Here is a 27283-nt window from a genome sequence, read left to right as displayed (position 1 = left end):
AATTTCCTCTTTATGTAAGGACACCAGTTACCACATTAGAGACCACCCTAATCCAGTATGACTGCATCTAAACTTAATTACATTTGCAAAGAGCCTAAATAAGATCACATTCACAGATATTGGGGGCATGCATTGGAGAAGGAAATGGCAACCTACTCCAGTGTTCTTGCCTGGAGAATCCCAAGGACAGCGAAGCCTGGTGGGCTGCCATCTACGGGGTCGCACAGAGTCGGACACGACTGAAGCGACTTAGCAGCAGCAGCAGCAGCAGTGCTTTAACATCTTTTTGAAGGGCACAGTTCAACTTGTAACAGCTATCTTTCCATTAATTTTGGTCTTCTTTAGAAGTGGAAGTGTTAGTTGCTCAGTTGTATCTAACTCTTTGTGATCCCATGGACTGGGGCCCACCAGGCTCCTCTTGTCCGTGCAGTTTTCCAGTACTTAAAGAGTACTGGAGTGGGTAGCCATTCCCTTCTCCAGAGGATCTTCCCAACCTAGGGACTGAACCCAGGTCTCCTGCATTGCAGGCATATTCTTTACCATCTGAGCTACCAGGGAAGCCCCTTCTTTAATTCCTTTCAATAATGTTTTAAGTTTTCAGTGAATAAAATTTGCAAATACTTTTATTAAATTTATTCAAAAACATTTTATTCTTTTTGAAACTGGCATAAATGGAATTGTTTTCCTAATATCATTTTTGGTTTCTTCATTGCTATGGTTTAGGAATGTAATTGATTTTTGCATATTGTTCTTATAGCCTGAAGCCTTGCTAAACTCATTTATTTGTCCTAATATTTTCCAGTAGATTCCTTAGAATTTTCTAAATACAAGATAATGTCACCTGGAAATAGAGAGACAGTTTACTTTTCCCTTTCCAATCTGAATGCCTTTTTATTTATTTTTCTTGATTAAATTTCATGTCTAGACCCTTCAGTGAAATGTTGAATAGAAGTGGTTCAGTTCAGTTCAGTTGCTCAGTCGTGTCCGACTCTTTGCGACCCCATGAATCGCAGCACGCCAGGCCTCCCTGTCCATCACCAACTCCCGGAGTTCACTCAGATAAAAATAAAAAAATAAAAATAAAAAATAAAAAAAGATTCACATCCATTGAGTCAGTGATGCCATCCAGCCGTCTCATCCTCTGTCGTCCCCTTCTCCTCCTGCCCCCAATCCCTCCCAGCATCAAAGTCTCTTCCAATGAGTCAACTCTTCACATAGAAGTGGTATATTCTATCATAAAGAGTGGACACCCTTGTCTTATTCCTGAGCTTGAAGGAAAGACTTCAGTATTTCACCATTAATTATGCTGTTAGCTCTGGGTTTTTCACAGATGTCCTTTATTAGATTAAGGACATTCCCTTCTGTTCCTAATTTTTGAGTGTTTTGTCATTAAGCAGAGTTGGATTCTATCAAATACATTTTCTGTTTCTGTTGATATGATCATGTGGTTTTTGTCCATTATCCCACTGATGTGGTATATTTCATTAATTGATTTTTGGATTTTAAATCAACCTTGCATTTCTGTGCTTAGTCATGTCTGACTCTTTGCAACTCCATGGACTGTAGCCCACCAGGCTCCTCTGTCCGTGGGATTCTCCAGGCAAGAATACTGGAGTGGGTGGCCATGCCCTTCTCCAGGGGATCTTCCCAACCCAGGGATCGAACCCAAGTCTCCCACACTGTAGGTGGATTCTTTACCATCTGAGCTACTAGTGAAGCCCCAGTTATGGTGTGTAATCCTTTATATATATTGCTGGATTTAGTTTGCTAGTATTTTGTTGAGAATTTTTGTGTTTATATTCATGAGCTGTATCGGTCAGTAGTTTTCTGTTTTGGTGATGTCTTTGACTGTAGATGGAGGTTCGTGACATTATTCAGGAGACAGGAGTCAAGACCATCCCGAAGAAAAAGACATGCAAAAAAAGCAAAATGACTGTCTGAGGAGGCCTTACAAATAGCTGTGAAAAGAAGGGAAGCAAAAAGCAAAGGAGAAAAGGAAAGATATACCCATTTGAATGCAGAGTTCCAAAGAATAGCAAGGAGAAATAAGAAAGCCTTCCTCAGTGATCAATGCAAAGAAATAGAGGAAAACAATAGAATGGGAAAGACTAGAGATCTCTTCAAGAAAATTGGAGATACCAAGGGAACATTTCATACAAAATGGGCACAATAAAGGACAGAAACGGTAGGGACCTAACAGAAGCAGAAGATATTAAGAAGAGGTGGCAAGAACACACAGAAGAGCTAAACAAGAAAGATCTTCGTGACCAAGATAATCACGATCATGTGGTCACTTACCTAGAGCCAGACATCCTGGAATGTGAAGTCAAGTGGGCCTTAGGAAGTATCACTATGAACAAAGCTAGTGGAGGTGATGGAATTCCAGTTGAGCTATTTCAAATGCTGAAAGATGATGCTGTGAAAGTGCTGCACTCAATATGCCAGCAAATTTGGAAAACTCAGCAGTGGCCACAGGACTGGAAAAGGTCGGTTTTCATTCCAATTCCAAAGAAAGGCAATGCCAAAGAATGCTTAAACTACCGCACAATTGGATTCATCTCACATGCTAGTAAAGTGATGTTTAAAATTCTGCAAGCCAGGCTTCAGCAATACGTGAACCGTGAACTTCCAGATGTTCAAGCTGGTTTTAGAAAAGGCAGAGGAACCAGAGATCAAATTGTGAGCATCCTCTGGATCATGGAAAAAGCAAGAGAGTTCCAGAAAAACATCTATTTCTGCTTTATTGACTATGCCAAAGCCTTTGACTATGTGGATCACAGTAAACTGTGGAAAATTCAAGACATGGGAATACCAGACCACGTGACCTGCCTCTGGAGGTCAGAAAGCAACAGTTAGAACTGGACATGGAACAACAGACTGGTTCCAAATAGGAAAAGGAGTACGTCAAGTCTGTATATTGTCACTCTGCTTATTTGACTTATATGCAGAGTACATCATGAGAAATGCTGGGCTGGATGAAGCACAAGCTGGAGTCAAGATTGCCCGGAGAAATATCAATCACCTCAGATATGCAGATGACACCACCCTATGGCAGAAAGTGAAGAACTAAAGAGCCTCTTGATGAAAGTGAAAGAGGAGAGTGAAAAAGTTGGCTTAAAGCTGAACATTCAGAAAACAAAGATCATGGCATCCAGTCCCATCACTTCATGGCAAATAGATGGGGAAACAGTGGAAACAGTGACTGACTTGATTTTTCTGGGCTCCAAAATCACTACAGATGGTGATTGCAGCCCTGAAATTAAAAGACACTTACTCCTTGGAAGGAAAATTATGACCAACCTAGACAGCATATTAAAAAGCAGACATTTCTTTGTCAACAAAGGTCCGTCTAGTCAAGGCTATGGTTTTTCCAGTGGTCATGTATGGTTGTGAGAGTTGGACTATAAAAAAAGCTGAGCGCCAAAGAATTGATGCTTTTGAACTATGGTGTTGGAGAAGACTCTTGAGAGTCCCTTGGACGGCAAGGAGATCCAACTAGTCCATCCTAAAGGAGATCAGTCCTGGGTGTTCATTGGAAGGACTGATGCTGAAGCTGAAACTCCAGTGCTTTGGCCACCTGATATGAATAGCTGACTTATTTGAAAAGACCGTGATGCTGGGAAAGATTGAAGGCAGGAGGAGAAGGGGACGACAGAGGATGAGATGGTTGGATGCATCACTGACTCAATGGACATGGGTTCAGGTGGATTCCAGTAGTTGGTGATGGACAGGAAGGCCCGGCGTGCTGCAGTTCATGGGGTCACAAAGAGTCGGACACAACTGAGCGATTGAACTTAACTGATGTCTTTTTCTGATTTTGCTGTCAAGGTAATACTGGCCTCAGAGAATGAGTTTTGAAGAATTCCCTCTTTTTCTATTTAGATTTTATCTTTTTTCTTAAGTTTGCTTCAGTGATATGTGTCTTTCTAGGAATTTTCCCATTTATCAAAGTTACCTATTTTTTTTTTGGTACAGTTGTTAATATTATTCCCTTATAGTTTTTTTTATTTTGATAAGGTTGGTAGTAATGTTGTCTCTTTCATCCCTGATTTTAGTAATTTTAGTTTTCACTCTTTTCTTTAGCTAAAAGATTGTCCATTTTATTCACTTTTGCAAAGAATTAACTTTTGGTTTTACTATTTGCTCTATTATTTTTATATTCTTTACTTCATTAATTTCCATTCTAATCTTTATTATTTCTACTTGCTTTAGATTAATTTTCTAAGAGTCTTATGGTAGAAAGTTAGATTATTAGTTTGAGATTTTTCTTCTTTTTTATGTAGGCATTTATAGCTATAAATTTACCCATAAGCACTACTTCTGCTGCATCTCATAAGTTTGGTATATTATGTCTTAATTTTCTTTGTTTCAAAGTATTTTCTAATTTTCCTTTTCATTTCTTTTTTTGACCCATTGGTTACTTAGGAGTGTGCTGTTTTATTCCCACACATTTGTGAATTTTCCAAATACGTCTTTGTTACCAATTTCTAATTTCACTCTACTGTGACTAGAGAATACTCTGCATAATTTCAATTCCTTTTAATTGAAAATTTGTTTTATGGCATAGGATATGATCTTTCTTTGAGAATGTTTCATGTGCATTTGAGAAAAATGTATATTTCTTGATTATTGAGTGGAGTGTTTATATGTTAGTCTAATTTGTGTATAGTGTATTCAAGTCTTATTATTTCTTATTGATCTTCCCCCTAGTTGTTCTATCCACTATTGAAAGTTGGATATTGAAGTCCCCCAACTATCACTGTTGCATTGTCTGTTTCTCCTTTCAGTTATGTCAGTTTTTGCTTCATGAATTCTGAGGGCTTTGTTTCTAGGCACATACATATTTATAATTGTTATATCATCCTGATGGATTGATAGTTTTATCATTATAAAATGTTCCTTTTAGTTTCTAATCACATTTTTGTTGTTTTAAAGTCTGTTTTGTCTGATATTAATAGTGGTTGCTTTTTTCATGATATATCTTTTTTTCATTCTTTTATTTTCAGCCTATTTGTATCTTTGAATGTAAGCCATATCTTCTGTAGATAGCATATAGTTATAACTCACTTTTTTATCCAGTCCACCAATCTCTGCCTTTTGATTAAATTGTTTAATTCATTCACAAATTATGTTATTACTGATATAATTGGATTTACATCAGCTTTTACTTTTCATTGTCTGTGTGTTTCATGACTTTTTGTTTCAATGTTCTTCCTTTACTTATTTCTCTTACATTAAGTACATGTTTTTACTGTAACATTTTCATCCTTTTAATGATTTTTCCATTATATTTTAGGTCATTTTTTAGTGGAGAACTTTTATCTCCATGAAACATATAAAATATAATGTTTCATCCAAACTGAAATGTCTCAAATTCAAAATGAAGTATTGTATGTTGCTATATGTTTTGATAATTAAAATGTCAGTAATGGTAATGAATCTTTACTCTCAGGCCACCTGTAGGGAAAAGATAATTGATTCTCAAAAGTAGTTTACACAGTATTATCTTTGTCATAAGAACTCCTATTGATATTTTATCTATGAGTAACTCTATGTGATATTGCAAGCTTACAACTGTATCAGTTCAGTCGCTCAGTCATGTCCAACTCTTTGAGACCCCATAGACTGCAGCACGCCAGGCCTCCCTGTCCATCACCAACTCCTGGAGTCTACCCAAACTCATGTCCATTGAGTCGGGGATGCCATCCAACCATCTCATCCTCTGTCGTCCCCTTCTCCTCCTGCCCTCAATCTTTACAACTGTATACTAGTAAAATATAACAGTAACCGTTTTTTACTTTATGTACTATAGTCAGATAGGCCATTTATTATGTCTTTCAAAAATCACAAAATTGTCTTATTTGGCATAATTTATATGTATGTTAAAATTTATTAATTAATTTTATATTCACTTAAGGACTCCTGAATTAAGATGTCAAGGATTTGAAATTTGAATATTTGAAACATTTGAAACAGGAGCAATAGAAGTCTATCTTCTATGTATTTCAGTATGAGTTTCCATTAGCTCAGCATACCTTTTATCATCTATCCATTTATTGAACTGTAATTTAACAGCATATCACAGTGTTTGTTTTTCAGCACGCTAGACAGGACCAGAATGGAGCTGGCTCACCATTTCCAGCTAAACATATTGACAAAAATGTTCAGTTGTATGACTGTACTCATCTAGTAAAGTATGCTGCTGCTAAGTCACTTCAGTCGTGTCCGACTCTGTGCGACCCCATAGACGGTAGCCCACCAGGCTCCCCCATCCCTGGGATTCTCCAGGCAAGAACACTGGAGTGGGTTGCCATTTCCTTCTCCAATGCATGAAAGTGAAAAGTGAAAGTGAAGTTGCTCAGTCATGTCCGACTCTTCACAACTCCATGGACTGCAGCCTACCAGGCTTCTCCGCCCATGGGATTTCCCAGGCAGGAGTACTGGAGTGGGGTGCCATTGCCTTCTCCGCTAGTAAAGTATAAACAGGCTATATATACAATATGTACATGCATAGATAATATATATACTTACACATATAAAAGTACAGAGGAAAGTTGCTAACTTTCCTTAGAATTCTTATCTTGTTATTTCATCTTCAAATATATTTATAAGTAAAAATCTTCAACATAGGTCAAGCTGATCTGGCAAAAGTCCTATGTCTTTAGTTAATTTTGCTGTATACCTTTTCTTTTAACCTACTAAAACTCCCTGGCCTCTTTTTCTGAGGTGGATGTGATATCTTCTTCACTTAAACAGGAGTTAGAGATTCTTATTCTCCAGCTTCCTTTTTGTTTTTATTGTTGTTGTTTAAAATGTTCAATTATTTTAGCCTTTCTGAAATTTTAAGAAAAATAATTATTTTTGGATATACCAAGTTGCAATTTTACATGTTACACCATTGATTTATTTGTGGGCATTGTTAATATATAGATTTAGTAGAAATTTTATATGGAGAGTGGGACTGAGAAGGAGGGTTGAAGGTCTGGAATTTGAGAGTTAAAGGCACTAGATCCTGCTTGCTTGCATTATACATAGGTCAAGATTAATGGAACCAGTTAAGTTACTCTCCAGGTGATTGAGAAGGGTGGGAAATTTAGAGACTGAAATGGATCTCTGCACAATCAATTAAGTCTTTGAGTGATTGAGAGGAAGATAAATACTAGGACAAAAATCCATCCTAACAACTGATTCTGTTATGTAAAACAAACCTACAGGATTTGAAATGCAACCAAGTCTGTTTTATATTAAGGAGAGTATAAACCAACTTAATCTTAGACCTGCCTCCAGCCCCAGATTATGTTTGGTGTGAGCACAAAGAGCTGTACAGCGTGAATGGACAAGGAATCAGTAGAGTGAGAAGGCTGACTGCCAGGGAAGTTTGGCACAAGAACTTTAAGAGGAAGGGGAAATTTCTCCCTCGTTGAATCAACTTTGGCTCTCTGGAATAGAGAACATGAAGAGAGAGGGACCAAGGAAAGCCAATTCTATTCTACTTGTTGATACCTTAACAAGCTGTTGATTTTTAAAGGGGGATAAAGGGGCAAAGTGTGGGTAGCATTCTGTTCCTCTGAGTCAATCCTAATGAAGTAGGAGGTTCTTAAAGAAATTAATTTCCATTTAAATTCATGTGTGACCCTCTTCTAGAAACCTCCCCTTGTTTTGGAATTTTTGTTGAGAATTTCAAACAATTCAGCAACAATAAGGTCTCTTTTGACATACTGTCTTTCTTGAGTGTAAGTTTTATATTGAATGCCTGATTTTAGACATATAAATTTTCTCAAAATTGAGATTACTGATTACTTTCCTCTCTGTTTACTAATTTATTATGGAAAAATTTATCACGATTCTCATACTTTTGAAGGAGTCAGGCTTTTAATCCAGGATTCCTATAGTTGTTGATGCCAAATTTCCTGGCAATGAAATAGTGGTCGATTCCAGGGCTTTTCTGACTTAAAGACACAGTAGTTCTACTTGACAGAAAACTCAACTGCAGTTTCTGAGTCTAGCATAAAAGTGACAGAAGCAATGAAATGGGTTGATTTTACCCAGAGCATTTAGAACAGAGGAAAAAGATTCTGTGCCCTGCTTGGGTCCCTCATACTCCGACCCCTGCCAAGAAAAAACAGTGGAAAAGAGTGACTCTGCTTCTTCTTCAAACATGACTTAATTCTCTGACCATAGTCACCTTTTGAGTATCTGTGAACAGATTTTCTATTTTGCATCTCATCTGCTCTATTGAGGCATCCCACTGATGGGGCAGTTATCCAGAATTAGAAGTCCCTTAAATTCTTTATCCCTACTCACTTGTAGGAGCTTATGTTTCTGTCTTCCCTTATGAGAGAAAAGGGAATATGATTCAGAGCATCTGAGCTTAATTCCTGTATTTTCTCCTGCTCGTTTTGATGCTGCTCAAGTCACTCTTCCTTAAGATATGCCTCTGTGGTTAAAATTGAGCTACACAAAGCTGAGCAGAACACATTCTTCCATCCATGTGACATGATATTCTTATAGCCCCAGAAGAAAATTCTGAATTTAGCTCCCCTTTTACACTGAAAAAATTTATGTTTAATTTAGTGGCATCTTTACGCTGTTGCTTTTCCATGTAACTGCTTTTGACTACCAGGCTTCATCCCTCCTCAATTTTACTGGTTAGGTTGGAATACTTTTAAGTATGTTTGTAATTTGAGAGTAATTTTAATCACTATTTGTATTTTATAGTCTATATCCTTGTGTGGTTTTTGTACATTTGTTTTCTGAATATACCTGTTGACAACCTTGCATTGTATGTTCTAAACACTAGTTTTGTTTTTGTTTTTTTTGAAGTAGCTGACCCTTAACCTTTTTGGGAGCTTCACAGACATGATTGTATTTCTGAGAATAGATTTTTAGTGTAAGATAATGCTGCTGTCTTTTTAAATAGTTTCACTGGAAAACTAACAAGAGGGTCCTGGAGTTGCAGAATCACTGCTGTTACTCTGGTTTTTCTCCATTATAAGTGTATTTACCCCACCCCCCTTTTGGAAGTTAAAGACATTTTCTCTGGCTGAAATTTTTATAATAAAGTTACATTCTTGAAATTTACTACTTAAAAAAAGTCAAGTGGTCTTAGGTGTTTTAAGAATAGATTTTAAAATTTTCATAACATTTTACCAAGAAAATGCCTCTGTTGTATTGCAATGATTAAATCACATTTGTATTTTTATTTCATTTCTAAAAATAATTTGAGGCAACTTAGACTAAAATTATTTATCATATGTCTACCATAATCACTAAAATGGAATGTAAGGAGAATACCAAGTGTTGGCAAGAATGTGGAACAAGTAGAACTTTTTGTGCACTGTAAGTGTGGGAATAAATTGCTTCAACTTCTTTGGAAAGCTGCAGTATCTGCAGTAGATACTGGTAGTATCTATTAAGGTGAATGCAGATTTAGCCTATGAATAGCAATTTTACTCCAGCAAACATGTATAAGAAGTTTACCAAAAGGCTCATACTAGAATGTTCACAGTAGTACTTATTCATAGTAGCTCCAAAATATAAATTACACAAGTGCTCATTGTTAGGGACTGAATTGTGTTCCTCCAAAATTCATAGTTGGAGTCCTAACCCAAATGGGACTGTATCTGGGGGTAGGGCCTTTAAGGAGGTAATTAATTGCATGAGGTCACATGGGTGGAACCCTCACCTCCTAGGACTGGTGTCTCTGTAAGAAGAGGAAGAGACACCAGAGGAAAGGCCATGTGAGGACATAGCAATGAGATGGCCATGTGCAAGCCAAGATGAACTTCAAAAGAAATGAAACCTGACCACAATGTGATCTTAAGACTTCCATCCTCCAGAACTGTGATAAAATATATTTCTGTTGATTAAGCCACCAGTCTGTGGTATTCTTTTGTGGCAGCCCTAGCAGACTAATACACTAATCAACAGTAGAGTAATAAATTGTGGTGTTTTAATGCGATGGAATATCACCATACAGAAAAAAAAAACTACTGCATACATCGATAAGGATGAACCTCACATAATATTGAGTAAACAAAACCAGACACTTGCTATTAAAGGAAATGGGTTTATATGAAGCAATATGTATCCTAATACCCAAGTTGAAAATGATTCAGGACACACTGTCATTGATTTGATCAATATTGGTACAAAATGAAAGACATTTTCCTATGTCTGGAATATTTATTAACCTGAAAAGGTCAGGACTATCAGATTTGGTAATTAATACTATGTGTTTTTAAAAGCCTTTAAAAATAATAAATATAAAAACTTTAAAAAATGATGACTTCCACATATTAAATTTCTGATGTATTTAAATTTAAAAATAATTTTGTTTAGCGTTTATTTTGTGTTCATATTTCCTTCTAATGTTTTTTACTATCATAAGTCTTTATCAGGTAAAGATCACTTTCATACTATTGAAATACATAATTGTCAATATGCATATTATCAATATACATATTGTCAATTGACAATATACATATTGTCATAGTATATTGACTTATACTAGTGATAAGCCATGAATTTATTCTTATTATGAAGTTTTTCACATTGAAAACTGCTGAAACTTTTAGTATAACCCTATAATAGAAAAATGATTCATTGTTTGTTATTATGGACACTCATTATTTGAGGACACATGAAGTATTGTGATAAATGCAGATTTACTTAGAATTTCAGAAATTTTCCAGATTGATATCTTTTGGGTATTTAGAAACACTTTTTCTGAAATTCCCCCTGATTTTCCAGCTCTGTGATTACCTGCTACTCTCCTCTGGTTCTTCATGCTTTAAGGACTGTAGGTTTTCTATTGGGATTTTAGTTGCCCTGAGCAGTACTGAGTTTATTGTCTTTAGTCTGAAAGCTATAAAAATGAGTAGCATACCATTTCCCCCTTCTCCCAAGGGTGGGCTTCTTCTGGAATCTACCTGCTTCTGTTCACTTTCCAGCGCCTTCAGGCTCCCTACTCTCGTACCTTTTGCGCAGTGTTTACAGCCGTCGTCATCGGGAGAGCCAGTTAGGGCAAAGCTTCACCCTCCAGGCAGTGTGACTCTACCCTCTGTTCTGAGAGACCACCCCTTCCACTACCTTCCTGAGAAGACTGAATGGGAAATACATATTTTTGAGGGCTCATCTGTCCAAAAATGCCCTTATTTGATTTGATTAATAATTTGGGCATGAATAATTAGACAATAATTTGACATAATAATTTGAATATTCCCTTCGAAACTTGTAGGCACTATGCCATTATCTTCACATTTCCATTATTGCTGTTGTGAAGTTTGATATGCAAGTTTCTTGATCTTTTATGTTTGACCTGTTTTTCCCTTTGAAATTCTTTAGGATAATTTTTCTTTATTCCTACTTTCCTGAAACTTGATGATAATGTGCCTTAGAATGTTTGTTTCCCCTGCTTCTTTGTGCTTGGTATTCACTGGATTCTTTCAATTTAGAAAATCATGTCCTTCAGTTCTAGAAAATTTAATTTTCTTTTTTCTTTGATAATTTGATTCTTCATTCCCCCTACCACCCCAGACTTTAGAATGACTCCCAATTAGATATTGAACCTTCTGGATTTATCATCTAATTTTTTAATTTTCTATTTTATTTTCCATCTTTTTTCTATTTCTGCTATATTTTCTAAAAGATTACTTCAACCTTTTCCCTTAAATTTCTCTTTTTTTAGCTTTTTATTTTGTATTGGGATATAGCCAATTAACAAACAATGTTCTGATAGTTTCAGGTGACCATTTCCCTAAATTTCTTCTTTAGCATTCATTATTCAGAGCTCTTTCTTAGGCCCTAATTGTCCTTTTGGTTTATAGCATTTATGCAATGCAATGTGCCTATATAAAAGGCATATTAGAGTATAACTTTCTCCTTTTGGTCTCTGTATTTTTTTCTTCCCTTCCTCCAAGATCCTTTTCTCTATTTCTTTATGTGATCTTTATCTTTTATCCTAGAGGATTTCCTTAAATGCCTAGAAATGCTTTTGTTGTCCATTCACCTTAAGAATGAAGGTGATTAGAAGTTTGTGTACATAGATGGGGTTTTATTGATTGGTGGACTTAACTGGAGGGTAATAAGGTAGCAGGTCAGGTTTTCCATTGAAGAACCCCCAAATGTCAGTATCAGCAGGTCTTTATTTTTTTGGCTATTCATTTTCCTCCAGAAAGTTGTCTCCAATCTTTCTGTCTACTTTTTGGGATGGAAGCTTCCTGGACTGGTAGGGTTCTGGATGCTGAAGAGGTAAGGACTGTTGGTTTCGCTGTTTACTTTGAATTAGTGACTTTCAACCTTTCCAGTGTTAAAACTGTCCCAGACAGTAAATTTTCCGGTTTCAGCTGGAGTGGAGGTATTATAGGAGTCTGGCTGTCCAGGTGAAAAGAGGGAATCTAAGGAGCTGCTTTGGTGTTATTTTCAGACAATGCTCTTGTTTCCAGCCTGGCCCTCACCTGTATCTTTGAGTGTATCTAGTACTGCCAAACCTTTGGTGGTGGTGGTAGTGGCCAGGGGGTAGAGTAGGGGAGGCTGTTGTGAGAAATGAATTGCTTCATCTCAGCTCACTTCCTGCCTTCTGATTTCTTAGTCTACTAAGGTCCTGCTCATCGAAAGCAATGCCAGTCTTTCCTTCTTCCAGTCCCCTCTTTTATTTCCTCAGGATATTCTTAGAATCACTTTCCCTCATCACTTGTTTTGAGGGGAGTAAATCACCCTCTTCTCTCCTAAAGGGAAGGGAGGGAAAAGGCTCTTATCACAAATACGAGACACAAAAGCCTGTGATTCCTGATCTTCTTTCCCCTCCTTCTAAAGACACTATGGTGTGGGGAATAGAGGGGATGGTAGAGGTGCATGATGTTTACAGTAGGGCTGGTTATTCTCATGATTTACCCACAGGGGCAAGAGCCTGAATCCGGTTATTGGTGGCTTACTGGTGGTTCTTTCTAGCAGTTTGGGGGTACTTAGCACTTCTACCCATCAACTTTGAGCCTTAATTACAATTCCAGGACAAGAGGGGGAAATTGCATATAATGACCTATTGTATAAGTGGATCCAAATGTACTTCAAATTCCCCATTGTTGGACATTTAGGTTCTTTGCACTTTAAAAAGAATTTATTTATCTATTTTTGGTTGGGCTAGGTCTCCCTTACTGTGTGTGGGCTTTCTTTAGTTGTGATGAGTGGCGGCTGCTATTTGTCGTGGTGCTCAGGCTTCTCACTCTGATGGCTTCTCTTGTCGTGGAGCACAGACTCTGGGCTCATGGGCCTCAGTAAGTGCAGCATGTGGGTTCAGTGGTTCTGGCTCCTGGGCTCTAGAGCGCTGGCTCAGAAGTTGTGTTGCATGGGCTTAGTTGCTCCCCGGCAGGTGGGATCTTTCTGGACCAAGGATCCAGCTCGTGTCCCCCGTGTTGGTAGGTGGACTATTAGCCACTATACCACCGGGGAAGCCCTGTTGTATACTTTTTTTTGATGCTAGCAGTGTCACAGTGAACATCCTTACAGTCATTAACCGTTATTATTTACACATGAGATTCCTATGAGTGGAATAGTGGGGTGATACGATATGCATGTTTCTAATGCTTTTATTACATGTTATCTGGTTGTCTTGAACTCTTGTACCAATTTTACATTCTATGGTACATGAGAAGGTTCTTTTTCCCCTTACCTATGCTTGTTCCAGTTATTTTATCTTTTTCCTTATCTTTGCCAGTTTGGATAAAAGAATGATCTCATGATTTTATATTGCATTTTTATCACGAGTAAGAATGAACCACATTACATATGTATTTTGCCCACTGAGCTATTTTTTTTAATGCCATTTGCCTGTTCAGGTCTTTTGACAGTTTTCCTGTTGGAATATTCAATTTTTTATATGTTAGAGCTTTTAATATATTGAAAATATTAAATATATGCCATAAATGTTGCCACTGTGTTTCCCAGTTTAATGTGCCTATATATTTTATTTATAATACTTTTCATTACTTAAAAAATTTTAAATTTTATGTATTCGGATCTTAGATAAAATGACCTATATCTCTGAGTTTCGTTTTTCTCGTTAATAAAAATGTGATAATAATACATACTACATGGCAAGTGGGGATGGTATAGGTAAACTTATTACTGCATAATAGCTGTTCAACAAATGATAGCTTTTTTTATTCCACGTGTGACACATTGAAAATGTTCAGAATCATCCAAATTTACTAGGATTACAAACCATATTCAAGATGTTTAAACCAGAGATATATGAACATGAATGTTAAGTAAAACTTTTAGGCTGGTAGAGACAGGTAAACTTTAATTTTCCTTGTTACTTGTCTAATTTTTATTCTTAAAGAAATTGATGAGCTCTGACTGATGCATCCTCTTAAGTAAGGAAATCTGAAGTCTGAATGGAATGTGAGACTAGTGTTTTCTTGTAAGTTATTGTTAAGGAATTATGAATGTATTCATTTCTGATAATGATTTCTTTCATTGCATGTTTATTTTATATCAGTATAGATACATCTGATAAAACCAAAATTACACACTAGCTCATCCTACTGTTAAACAATACAAAGATAAGGTTTCTATCATCCAGAAAGTCAATAGAACTTACTCCCCAAGGTCAAGTGCAAGTTGGCCTTAAGTGGATAATAGTATGTTCAGTTGTGAGCTTACATAAACTGCTTTTATGAATGTTATTTTTAGACTATAACAATAAAATTTTTTATTTTAGGTAGGTGTTATAACTTCTGAGCAATCTTTTATGATAATATAATGGATTTCTTATATAATGCTATTATAATAAAAATAATTTTATCATTTCACATATAATTTCACTATAAATGAAATCACTTACAGTATATTTCACAGATGTGGCCTAACTAAAGTCTAGTGAGCCATATTTTAATATTATAGTATATTTGAGCACAGAATAAAAAAAAAATCACCACTGAGGAAGTTTATAAGAAATTGTTTACCAGATATGCTTTTAGAAACATAACTGTCTTCTATTTTGGTTATTTTTCCAAATTCATTTTTCCCTCTTTTTTGGGTAACATGGCTAACATAAGGACAGGGTAACTTACTGAAAGCCAGCAGATGTCCAGGGTTGTCAACATTGCTCTCTTCTTTATATATCCTTTTAAAAATATCTCCCTTCTCTGTCAGTTGTGTGTGTATACACCACTGTTGCAAAGTGGAGGTGATTCCAAATGAATCCCTGTGAATGATGTTGGCAAAGCCATCTAAACATACATGTGCTTGGTGTGGGCACTGACATTTATGTTGGTTTATAGGATTTCTTTGTACCTTCAAAATTATTTATTCTCTCTATAATCACTCTTTCTATAGTGTCATTTTATTACCTTAATACAGCTCTATTCAATTATCATGCAAGGCTTTATATAAGTCAAATAGCATTCCCCTGCAAAGCTAACCATTTTAAATGATATTTTAAAGATCCTTGAGGTGGAGTGGTTACTATTTGAAATGTGACAGTTCCAAACTCTTCATAGTGACTGTGTGCTTTGTTGCATTTTAAAGACATTTACTATAGAACATTTGAAGAATTAGGTGCTTGTGTATTAAATGCCTGCCACCTGACAATTATCTCAAGGAAGAAATTATTTTGGTTTAGTTTAAGCTTCATGTAAAGAAAAAATAATTTATGAGTTTTCAATAAGACTTTAAGATGGATTCCAGAACTGAGTTTAATTGCTTCCACACCTAGATAAGAGTGATTTGTGTGTCAAAATTAAGCATATTGGCAGGTCATCCTGTGTAAGTTTGTACACAGAGTTGAAGTAAACTTATATTTTCACTTGAAGTTTTTTTAACAGCATTTATTTCTTCTGCCAGTTATTTTAGTTCATTGACTTAACTTATCAACCCTTCTTAAAAAAAAAAGTGAGAGGAAAAAAGGCCATAGTATTATCACATTTGTATATGTGGGTTTCCTAAACCATATGGTGATTTCTAATTAGAATACAAAGGATTCTTTGAGGAGACTAACTTCATAGTATCTGCAATGGTGGGCATCACAGAAGAAGAGAGTTTTCTTGGATTTCCAACAAGGACATTTTTGAGAGAAACTGTGTGGTCTGTAATTGTCTTTGTATTCGAAGTCTGATAAAGTTATTGATGTGCAGATCAAGTTGGTATTTTGAAGCTGGTAATTTAATTCTGGATGTTTGATCCTCTCAGTCAGTGGTTTGACTTGATTTTTTTAAAAGGCAGCTTCAATATTTAATTTCACATGTACCCTCTCAGTAGAGATTTCAAAGGATACTTTGCTGGATCCTTGACTGCCTTGTCTATTTGTTCTTGTTTTGCATGCAAGAGAGAGCCAGAAGCCTTTCTTCTCATTGTGTACACATCGTATTAATGGATTTACTCTGCCTGTATCGTCTCATTACTGGAAACAGCCAGAAGCACAGAAGTCTTTCAGTGTATGCAAATAAGGCAGAATCATCTACCTGAGAGTTAATATTCTCTGCTTTTAAGTGTATTCTAAATCTAATGTTTGTATTTAGAGCATAACATCCTGTTCTTTTTTTTATAGGCAAAAAGCTAAGCAGGCTCAGGCAGCTGTTTGATGTTGGCTTCAAGTGTTATTAATTTCATATTCTATTATTCTTTTCACTGTAGCACAAGTGAAGCTGATGTGGAGGCTGTCATGGATAAGTTGTTTGATGAGCTGGCTCAGAAACAAAATGATTGTACGTAAGTTAATTTCTCTTGAAAGAGAATACATTTAGAACACAATGCCCAATCTCCACTGACCAATTAATAAGTTCCATTGCTGTATATGGGTTGATGCCACGCTCAAGTGGCAGTCATTGTATCAGCATTTTGTCTAATTTATGTGTTGAATCATGTGCTATTATTCATCAAGCTATGCATTTCCTATCTGTAAGAGATGAATTTTATAGTAATTATCCAGACAAGATTGAGTCTTTGTTCATGTTCCCATAGTAACTAGACCAAGGATTCTAAAAGTGCAAGGCAGAGAGCTGCGGCTGAATAAAGCTTGTGGAACCGTTGCCGACTGCACATTTGAAGAGCTGTGTGAGAGAGTGAGTATCCAGACACGTTCAGACTCAGTGGCCTTTTCACATGTTAAAATACTTCATATTTTCCTCCGTGCCTGTTTCAAATTCTAAAATACAATTTACTGAGTCAGAACTGGTTTATTAGTCTCATTAAGAGAAATACTCATCTGTATATGCCCATGTGCTTTTTATAGATATTGGCAAAAAATTTACACTTAGAAGGGCTCTAACACAAAATTAGAAATACAGAGAGAGCTGTCAACTATTGTTGGAAGCAAAACTAAAACGGGCTTTCGGGATATTGTGTAAAAGTCAAATGTAAGAAAATTTCGTTTTAAAAAAGATATGAAGTTAGTATGTGGGGAAAGGAAGATGGTGTAGTACTACCATGATCCAGGAAGTATGATGTAAAAGAGTTTCCATTCCTTGTTCTCATGTATCCTCTGTTATTGTTATAATATCTGACCTATTTGGGTCAGGTTAAGGGAAGTGGATTTTTTTAACTGTGACATCTATATTATATAATAGTATTTCCAACAGAGAAAAATATATATACACACATTTTCATATAAATGAGACATTGATTACAAATTAATTATAGATATGAATTCTTTCTTTTAAAAGCTTTGGGAATTCTCAGGACTCAATGAGTATTCAGTTGATTATAAATCTTAAGAAAAACAAAGTCAATGAAATATAACTTTAAGCATAATACCTCATTGTCATGTATAATGCATCATTCCAACTGATCTCTCTGATTTATCTTGACTTTTAAGTAACTAAAAAGGAATTATTTTTCAGGGAGAAGAGAAAATATTTTTTATACCTGCTAGCCATTTTATGGCTACTTTTCTTAAAAACTAGTAACTTCATTACTTCTAAATTTGTAATTTTCAACCCAGAGAGAAGAATCCAGTCTAACAGATGATATCATAGTAATAAAGCACTTCAAGACCCATAATGATTAGGATGAATTAGAATCCTCGGACAGGTTGATAATGTCAGTGTCTGGTTATGAAAGTCATTCTGGGTGATATGGACCGTTCATACTTCTATTGGGTCAATCTCATCAAGGTCCTAATAACCTAATATCTTTAGGCATAATTTTATTAGGGTTTTCTTTTAAGTTTTACTTACTTTGCCCAAGAAATAAACTTGGGAAACATCTTATATATCTGAGAAGCTTACCCTGCTTCCATAGAAGGGGACCTAGTGAGGAAAGGGAAAGACAGATCAATTGTGTCTTGGGGTAGCAGGGCAAATGTAAGTCTCTTAGAGCAACTACTGAGTTTTAATCTCTTTTTTTCCTGTGTGCTCATTATTTCAGGATACTCTGTACCAGGAAAAAGTCACTAATCAGGGACTAAAATCTTCATAGTCTACTGTATGGGGGTCGTGAAGAAGACAAGTGATTGGAACATTACCTTGAAAAATTGAGATAACACATAAAAATAATTATTTTTATCTTATTTGACAAAAATATGTATTATAATAGGAACTAAGAACTAAATTCCTAAAATAATGAACAAATTACTATTTATTTTTTGGCATACCTTTTTTGACAAAATTTTAGGATGATAAAATAGTATAGCCCGTTTCATAATTTGGTTGTTTAAGTACATGGAAAGCCCTGTTTTGGAGAAGGCAGTGGCACCCCACTCCAGTACTCTTTCCTGGAGAATCCATGGATGGAGGAGCCTGGTAGGCTGCAGTCCATGGGGTCGCTAAGAGTCGGACACGAATGAACAACTTCACTTTCACTTTTCACTTTCATGCATTGGAGAAGGAAATGGCAACCCACTCCAGTGTTCTTGCCTGGAGAATCCCAGGGACGGCGGAGCCTGGTGGGATGCCGTTTATGGGGTCGCGCAGAGTCGGACATGACTGAAGTGACTTAGCACAAAGCCCTGTTTAATTTATGAATATTTCAGTTACTTTCTTTTAAAGTTCATATGGTGTCATTGTCCTTGTTGAGTTTTTTCTTTCTTCAAGTTGGCTAGATCTTCATTTGTCAGTGACTTTGCTTGAATACGTTTACTTTATATCCATATTGTAATTGTGGGATACTTACTACATCAGACTGGATGACTGACATTGAATATTGACATGCTAGGTTGGATTAAGCTAGTATTAAGCTGTGATGCAAGTTTGAGGAAGGATTATATATTTTTTAATTGAAATATAACTGACCTACCAACGTGTTAGTTTCTGGTGTACAACATAGTGATTTCAATACTTTTATACATTGCAAGATGACCGCCACAGTAAATCTGGTTAACACCTATTACCTTATATAGCTAAAAATTTTTTTTCTTGTGATGAAAATTTTTAAGATCTACTAGCAACTTTGAAATATGCAATATAATATTATTAATTATAATTCTCATGCTATACATTATATCCCTATGACTTATTTATTTTATAACTGAAAGTTTGTACCTTTTGACCTCTTTCACCCATTTCTTCCACTCCCCAAGCCCCATCCCTTGTAGCCGCCAATCTGCTATCTGTAGGTATAAGCTTGTTTTCTTGTTTTGTTTTTGTATTTTTAGATTCCACATGTAAGTGAGATCATGCAGTATGTGTCTTTCTCTCTCTGACTTACTTCACTTAGCATAATGCCCTCAAGGTCATTCCATGTTGTTGTAAATGGCAAGATTTCATTCTTTTTTATGGCCAAATAATATTTCAGTATGTAGGTATACCACATTTGCTTTCATTCATTGACTGGCACTTAGGTTGTTTCCATGTCTAGACTATTGTAAATAATGCTGCAGTGATTATATGGTACATATTATAATTTCAAGTTACTGTCTTTAATTTCTTCAGATCAATACTGAGAAGTAGAATTGCTGGATCATATGGTAGTTCTATTTTTAATATCTCAAGGACCCTCCATAATGTTTTCCATAGTATCTGTACCAATTTACATTCCCACCAGTAGTGTTCAAGGGCTCCTTTTTCTCTACATCCTCACCAACACTTATTTCTAGTCTTTTTTAAAATATGTTTTTACTTTACAATACTGTATTGGTTTTGCCATACATTGACATGAATCTGCCATGGGTGTACATGAGTTCCCAGTCCTGAACCCCCCTCCCACCATCCTCCCCATATCATCTCTCTGGATCATCCCAGTGCACCAGCCCCAAGCATCCTGTATCCTGTATCAAACCTAGACTGGCGATTCGTTTCTTACCTGATAGTATACATGTTTCAATGCCATTCTCCCAAATCATCCTACCCTCTCCCTCTCGCACAGAATCCAAAAGTCTGTTGTATACATCTGTGTCTCTTTTGCTGTCTCACATACAGGGTCATCATTACCATCTTTCTAAATTCCATATATATGTGTTAGTATACTGTATTGGTGTTTTTCTTTCTGGCTTACTTCACTCTGTATAATAGGCTGCAGTTTCATCCACCTCATTAGAACTGATTCAAATTTATTCTTTTTAATGCCTGAGTAATACTCCATTGTGTATATGTACCACAGCTTTCTTATCCATTCATCTGCTGATGGACATCTAGGTTGTTTCCATGTCCTGGCTATTATAAACAGTGCTGCAATGAACATTGGGGTACACGTGTCTCTTTTAATTCTGGTTTCTTCGGTGTGTATGCCCAGCGGTGGGATTGCTGGGTCATAAGGCAGTTCTATTTGCAATTTTTTAAGGAATCTCCACACTGTTCTCCATAGTGGCTATACTAGTTTGCATTCCCACCAACAGTGTAAGAGGGTTCCCTTTTCTCCACATCCTCTCCAGCATTTATTGCTTGTAGACTTTTGGATTGCAGCCATTCTGACTGGTGTGAAATGGTACCTCATTGTGGTCTTGTCTTTTTTATGCTAGCCATTCCAACTGATATAAGGTGATATCTCACTGTGGATTTGAATTGTATTTCCCTGAGAATTAGTGACATTACACATCTCATGTATCTGATGGCCATCTATATCTTTTTTGCTTTTGGATGAGTTCTTCTTATATTTTGGATGTTAACCCCTTATCAGATGTGTGATTTGCAGATTTTCTTCCATTCAATAGGTTGCCTTTTCATTTTGCTGATGGTTTCCTTTACCATGCAGAAGTTTTTTAGTCTGATGTATTCCCACTTTATTTTTGATTTTGTTGCTTTTGGTTTTGGTGCTAGATTTAAACAACATCACCAAGGCTTAGGTTAAGGAGCTTACTGCCCATGTTTTCTTCTAAGAGTTTTATGGTTTCAGGTGTTATCTTCGATTTTTTGAGTTAATTTTTGTGTATGGGGTAAGATAGTGAACAGGTTTCATTCTTTTGCACTTGGCTGTCCACTTTTCACACCGTTTATTGAAGAGACTGTCCTTTCCCTATTGTATGTTCTTGGCTGCTTTGTCATTAATTAATTGACCATATACATAGATTTATTTCTGGGTTCTCTGTTGTGTTCCATTAATCTATGTACCTAGTTTCATACAAATATTATGCTCTTTTGGTTACTATAGCATTGTAATATAGTTTGAAATTGGGGAACATGATGCCTATAGCCTAGAGAAATTCTTAAGATTTCTTTGGGTATTCAGGCTCTTCTTTGGTTCCACATAAATTTTTTTTTTTTAATTTTATTTTTACTTTATTTTACTTTACAGTACTGTATTGGTTTTGCCATACATTGACATGAATCTACGGGTGTATACGAGCTCCCAATCCTGAATCCCCCTCCCACCTCCCACCCCATATCATCTCTCTGGATCATCCCTGTGCACCAGCCCCAAGCGTCCTGTATCCTATATCGAACATAGACTGGCGCTCTGTTTCTACATGATAGTATACATGTTTCGATGCCATTCTCCCAAATCATCCCACCCTCTCCCTCGCCCTCAGAGTCCAAAAGTCTGCTCTACACATCTGTGTCTCTTTTGCTGTCTCGCATACAGGGTCATCATTACCATCTTTCTAAATTCCATATATATGTGTTAGTATACTGTATTGGTGTTTTTCTTTCTGGCTTACTTCACTCGGTATAATTGGCTCCAGTTTCATCCATCTCAGTAGAACTGATTCAAATTTATTCTTTTTAATGCCTGAGTAATACTCCATTGTGTATTTGTACCACAGCTTTCTTATCCATTCATCTGCTGATGGACATCTAGGTTGTTTCCATGTCCTGGCTATTATAAACAGTGCTGCAGTGAACATTGGGATACACATGTATCTTTCAGTTCTGGTTTCCTCGGTGTTTATGCCCAGCAGTGGGATTGCTGGGTCATAAGGCAGTTCTATTTGCAGTTTTTTAAGGAATCTCCACACTGTTCTCCATAGTGGCTGTACTAGTTTGCATTCCCACCAACAGTGTAAGAGGGTTCCCTTTTCTCCACACCCTCTCCAGCATTTATTGCTTGTAGACTTTTGGATCGCAGCCATTCTGACTGGTGTGAAACACATAAATTTTTTGATTGTTCTATTTTTATGAAAAATACCATTGGAGTTTTGGTAGGGAGTGCATTGGATCTATAGCTTGCTTTGGGTAGTGTGGACATTTTAACAATATTAATTCTTCAGATCCATAAGCATGGACTTATTTAATAAGTTTCACTTATTTATATCTTCTTTAATTTCTGTCATTAATCTCTTGTAGTTTTCAGCAAATAGATCTTTCCTCTTCTTAGTTAAATTTATTCTCAAGTATTTTATTCTTTTTGATGCAATTATAAATCAGATTGTTTTCTTAATTTCTCTTTCTGATAGTTTGTTATTAATATATAGAAACATAACAAATTTTTGTATATGATTTTGTGTCCAGTGACTTTGCTGAATTCTTTTTATTAGTTCTAACAATTTTCTGGTGGAGTCTTTAGAGTATTCAATATGTGGTGTGTCATTCACAAACAGTGACAGTTTTATTTCTTCTCTTTTAATTTGGATGCCTTTTACTTCTTTTTCTTGCTTAATTGCTCTGGCTGGAACTTGGAATACTATGTTGAATAAAAGTTCTGAGAGTGGGCATCTTTGTCTTGTTCTTGATCTGAGAGGAAAAACTTTTAACTTTTTGCCATAGAGTCTGATGTTAGCTATGGGCTTATTATATATGACCTTTACTATACTGAGGTACATTACTTCTGTATCCACTGTTTTGAAAATTTTTATCATTAATGGATGTTGAATTTTATCCAAATGCTTTTACTGCATCTCTTGAGATCATTAAATGATTTATATCCTTCATTTTGTTAATTTAGTGTGTCCAAATTGACTACTTTGTACATGTTGAACCATCCTTGCGTAACTGGAATAAATCCCAATCCCATTTTAATATTGTGTGATCCTTTTAATGTACTGATGAACTTGGTTTGCTAGTATTTTGTTCAAGATTTTTGCATCTATGTTCATCAGAGATATGCATGCCCAGTTGTGTCTGATTCTTTGTGACTGCACGGACTATAGCCCACCAGCTTTCTCTGTGTGATTATCCTGGCCAGAATACTGGAATGGGTTGGCATTTCCTCCTCTATGGGATCTTCCCAACCCAGGGATCGAACCTGTGTCTCCTGCATTGCAGGCAGATTCTTTACCACCCAGTCACCTGGGAAGCCATCAGGGGTATTGGCCTGTAATTTTCTATTCTTATGACATCCTTGTCTGATTTTGGCATCAGGATAATGCCAGCCTTGTTAAATAAATTTGGAAGTGTTACCTCTTCTGTTGTTTAGAAAAGTTTGGGAAGTATTGGTATTACTACTTCTTTGAATGCTTCATAGAATTCACCAGTGAAACTGTCTGGTTTTTTATTTTAGGAGGTTTTTGATTTTTGATTCAATTTCACTGCTAAATTTGCTATATTTTTTCATGATTCAGTCTTGGTACATTGTATGCTTCTAGGAATTTATCCGTTTCTTCTAGATTGTCAAATTTGTTGATGTATAATTGTTTATAAGAGTCTCTTTTTAATTTAATTTTTAAATTGAAGTATAGTTGATTTACAATGTTGTGCCAATCTCTGCTATACAGCAAAATGACTCAAACACATATAGACATTTATTTAAAAAAATATTCTTTTCTATTATGATTTATCACAGGATGTTGAATATAGTTCCCTATGCTATGTAGTTTACATCTGCTAATCCTACACTCTCAGTCCTCCCCATCCCTCTCCCCCTCCCCCTTGGAAACCGCAAGTCTGTTCTCTGTGTCTGTGAGTCATTTGTGGCTATGTTTATTTGTGCCACATTTTAGATTCCACATATAAGTAATACCATGTGGTATTTGTCTTTCTCTTTCTGACTGACTTCACTTAGTGTGATAATCTCTGATGGTATCCATATTGGCATTATTTTCCTGTTTTTTATGGTTGAATAGTATTTCATTATATATAGGACCACATCTTCTTTATCCATTCATCAGCCAGACATTTAGGTTGTCTCCATGTTTTGGTTATTGTAAATAATACTGCTGTGTACACATAATAGTCTCTTTGATCCCTTGTATTTCTGTGGTATCAATTGTAATGTCTCCTCTTTAATTTCTGATTTTATTTAAGTCCTCTGTTTTTCTCTTGGTGAATCTAGCTCAAGGTTTGTGAATTTTATGTTTTCAAAGAACCAGTTCCTAATTTTATTGATCTTTTCTATCGTCTTTGTGGGCTCCATATTATTTATTTCCATGCTGATCTTTGTCATTTCATGAAGGGCTACATTTTAAAGTTTGTTTGTTAGTATTTTCTTGGTATGATGATTTTGCATTTCTTTGCAACGCTTAAAAACTATGTCAGTTCAGATATTGAACACTTTGCAGGAAGAGGACTCCTGTACCTCTCCCAGCTCCAAGCACAGCTCCTCAGATCTGAAATCCTGCAAGTTAACATCTGGTCTTTTGGTCTGTGGGATTCCCATTCTCTGCAAATCTACTGTTCAACACTATCCTGCCCAGAGAAACAGTCTCAATTAGGAGACCCTATAGTACCTTCATAGTAATAATAGCAAACATTACCATGTACAGGCATCATTCTAAGTACTTTATATATATTAATTAATTTAATACTTACAATAGGTAGGTACTACTATCCCAATTTATAGGTGGAGAAATTGAGGCACCAAGATATTAAGTTACTTTCCTAAGATCACATAGCTAGTCAGTGGCAGAGCCCAAGACTTGAACTCCTTGGTAGCCTAGGAGTCAGAATCTATGCTCTTAATCACTACAGTATATCTGAAATATTGTCCTAGAAAAATTCTACATCAAATCTTTAGTATAATTCTGGTTCTACCATGAAATACAGTCAGGTACTTTGTGAATTGTCACATCTGAGCTAAACCTTAAGCCTTATGTAAAGCATGAAACTGGCTGGGGAGCAGATAACCTCCAGTCTGAGAGACCTGCCTCTCTGTTAGAACCTTGGTGCAGAACTCTCCGACTCACATACCTTGTCATGTCCACTGGGAATGGGCCCAGCTACTGACCTCTCCATCCCCCTAAAGGCAACCTAGGGCCTGTGCCTTCAGGATAGGGACCTCATGCCTTAGGCAGCCTCGTTCCTTTGCTCCTTAGTAAAAAAAAATATCATTTTTTTCCTCCCAATCATGATATGAAAAAAGTTGGGAAGCCCTGCCTTGGAGAAATGTGGGAAGGTAAAAGAGAATATGTTTGAATGATCTTTGTTCCCTATCACTCCCTCCACATTAGAGCTGTGGAAAGGAAAGTGGAGCAGATTCGTTTCTTCAGACATAACATGAACTTTAGGGTTTTCTTTCCTTTCCTTGACATAGTTACTTGGCTTAATCACAGGGTAATGGAGAAGTCAGAAATATCATTAGTGCAGTCAGTGGTTTTTGAAGTGTGGTTCTTAGAAGTCCAGGGGCCAGAGACACTTTCAAAGGTCCTAGAGGTCAAAACTCTCTCTAATAATACTAGGATACTGTTTGCCTTTTCCATTGTGGTGACATTTGCAATAATAGAGCAAAACCACTGGTGGATAAAACTGCTGGTGCTTTAGCATGAATCAAGGCAATGGCACCAATCAATGTTATATTCTTCATTGCCCATGTACTTACAATTCCACTCTAAAATGTCCTTGAAGAAGCAGTAAAAATGATTAATATTGTTCAATCTCAACTGTTGAGAACATGGTCATGAAGGAAGAATATCTAAAGTTCTTCTGCTGTATTCCAAATATGAGGGTTGTCTTTAGTAAAAGCATTTGTGCAGTTGTTTGATTTGTTAGCTAAACTACCTACTTTTTTCATGGAACACCATTTTCACTTGGAAGGATAAGTGATAGACAGACTATGGTTATTCAGGTTTGGCAGACATTTTCTCACAGTGTTTAACAGACATTTTCTTGAAAATGAATAAAGAAAAAGTTCACTTCTTTCATTTTAAGAAAGCAACTACCAGTATTTGTTGCCAATGATAAAATTTGAGCAAACAAGTGAAAAGTAGAATTTTGGAAAACTTGTTGTTGCCACCATGAACTTGGTATCTCTTCCCAGTTCTTAAGTATTTTTTTTTCCTGATGAGATTGATGGTGATATTAACAAAGATCTGGTATTGTATAATTAAATACATTTAGAAGATATCCATAACTCTTTGAATGAATATTTTCCAATAACCAATGTATACTCTTATGATGAAGGTCCATTTAAAATGCAAGAAAGATTAATGGATTTTAATATAACAGAATTTTTAAAATATGCTAATATTGTTTTTATTCTGCATTACAACTGTCATTTTAAAAATTACTTCTTGTCAAATTTAAAAAAAATTTTGAATAGACTTATTTTTTAGAACAGTTTTAAACTTATAGAAAAATTGAGAAGGTAGTCTAGAGAGTTTCCATATACTCCCAAATCCAGCTTGCCCTGTAATTAACATCATACATTACTATGGTATATTCGTTGTCATTAATGAGCCAATATTGATATTATTTTAAATTTATTCATTTATTATTTAGATACATCAAGTCTCAGTTGCATGGTGCACAGTCTTGGTAGTTATGTAGCTTGGGCTTAGTTGCCCTGTGGCATGTGGGATCTTAGTTTCCTGACCAGGAATCACCCCTGCGTCTCCTTCATTGGAAGGCCGGTTCTTAACCATTGGACCAGGGAAGTCCCTATATTGATATTGTTAACTAAAGTCCATATATTATTCAGATTTCCTTAGTTTCTACCCAGTGTTCAATTTCTGTTCCAGGATCCCATCCAGGGCACCACATTACCTTTAGTCATCATGCCTCCTTAGATTCCTCTTGGTTGTAACAGTTTCTCAGACTTTCGT

General features: G+C 36.1%; 1 protein-coding gene across 2 annotated transcripts in view; it reads left to right on the top strand.

Annotated features, from left to right (window-relative positions):
- Positions 1-27283, top strand: part of LACE1 (lactation elevated 1) — a 199784-nt gene that overhangs the window by 132692 nt on the left and 39809 nt on the right. For both annotated transcript variants that reach the window (XR_001918535.1, XM_005684597.3), the window contains exons 9-10: positions 16636-16706; positions 16963-17063. Coding sequence is in view for 1 of the 2 variants with exons in the window: in XM_005684597.3 (XP_005684654.1) it covers positions 16636-16706; positions 16963-17063 (172 nt within the window). In the remaining variant the exon portion in view is untranslated. The remainder of the gene's footprint in view (positions 1-16635; positions 16707-16962; positions 17064-27283) is intronic.

The sequence above is a fragment of the Capra hircus genome, chromosome 9 (genome assembly GCF_001704415.2).
Source record: "Capra hircus breed San Clemente chromosome 9, ASM170441v1, whole genome shotgun sequence".
In the NCBI taxonomy this organism is placed as follows: domain Eukaryota; kingdom Metazoa; phylum Chordata; class Mammalia; order Artiodactyla; family Bovidae; genus Capra; species Capra hircus.
The sequence above is the reverse complement of the archived record's forward strand: the minus strand, read 5'-3'. Positions and strand labels throughout refer to the sequence as shown.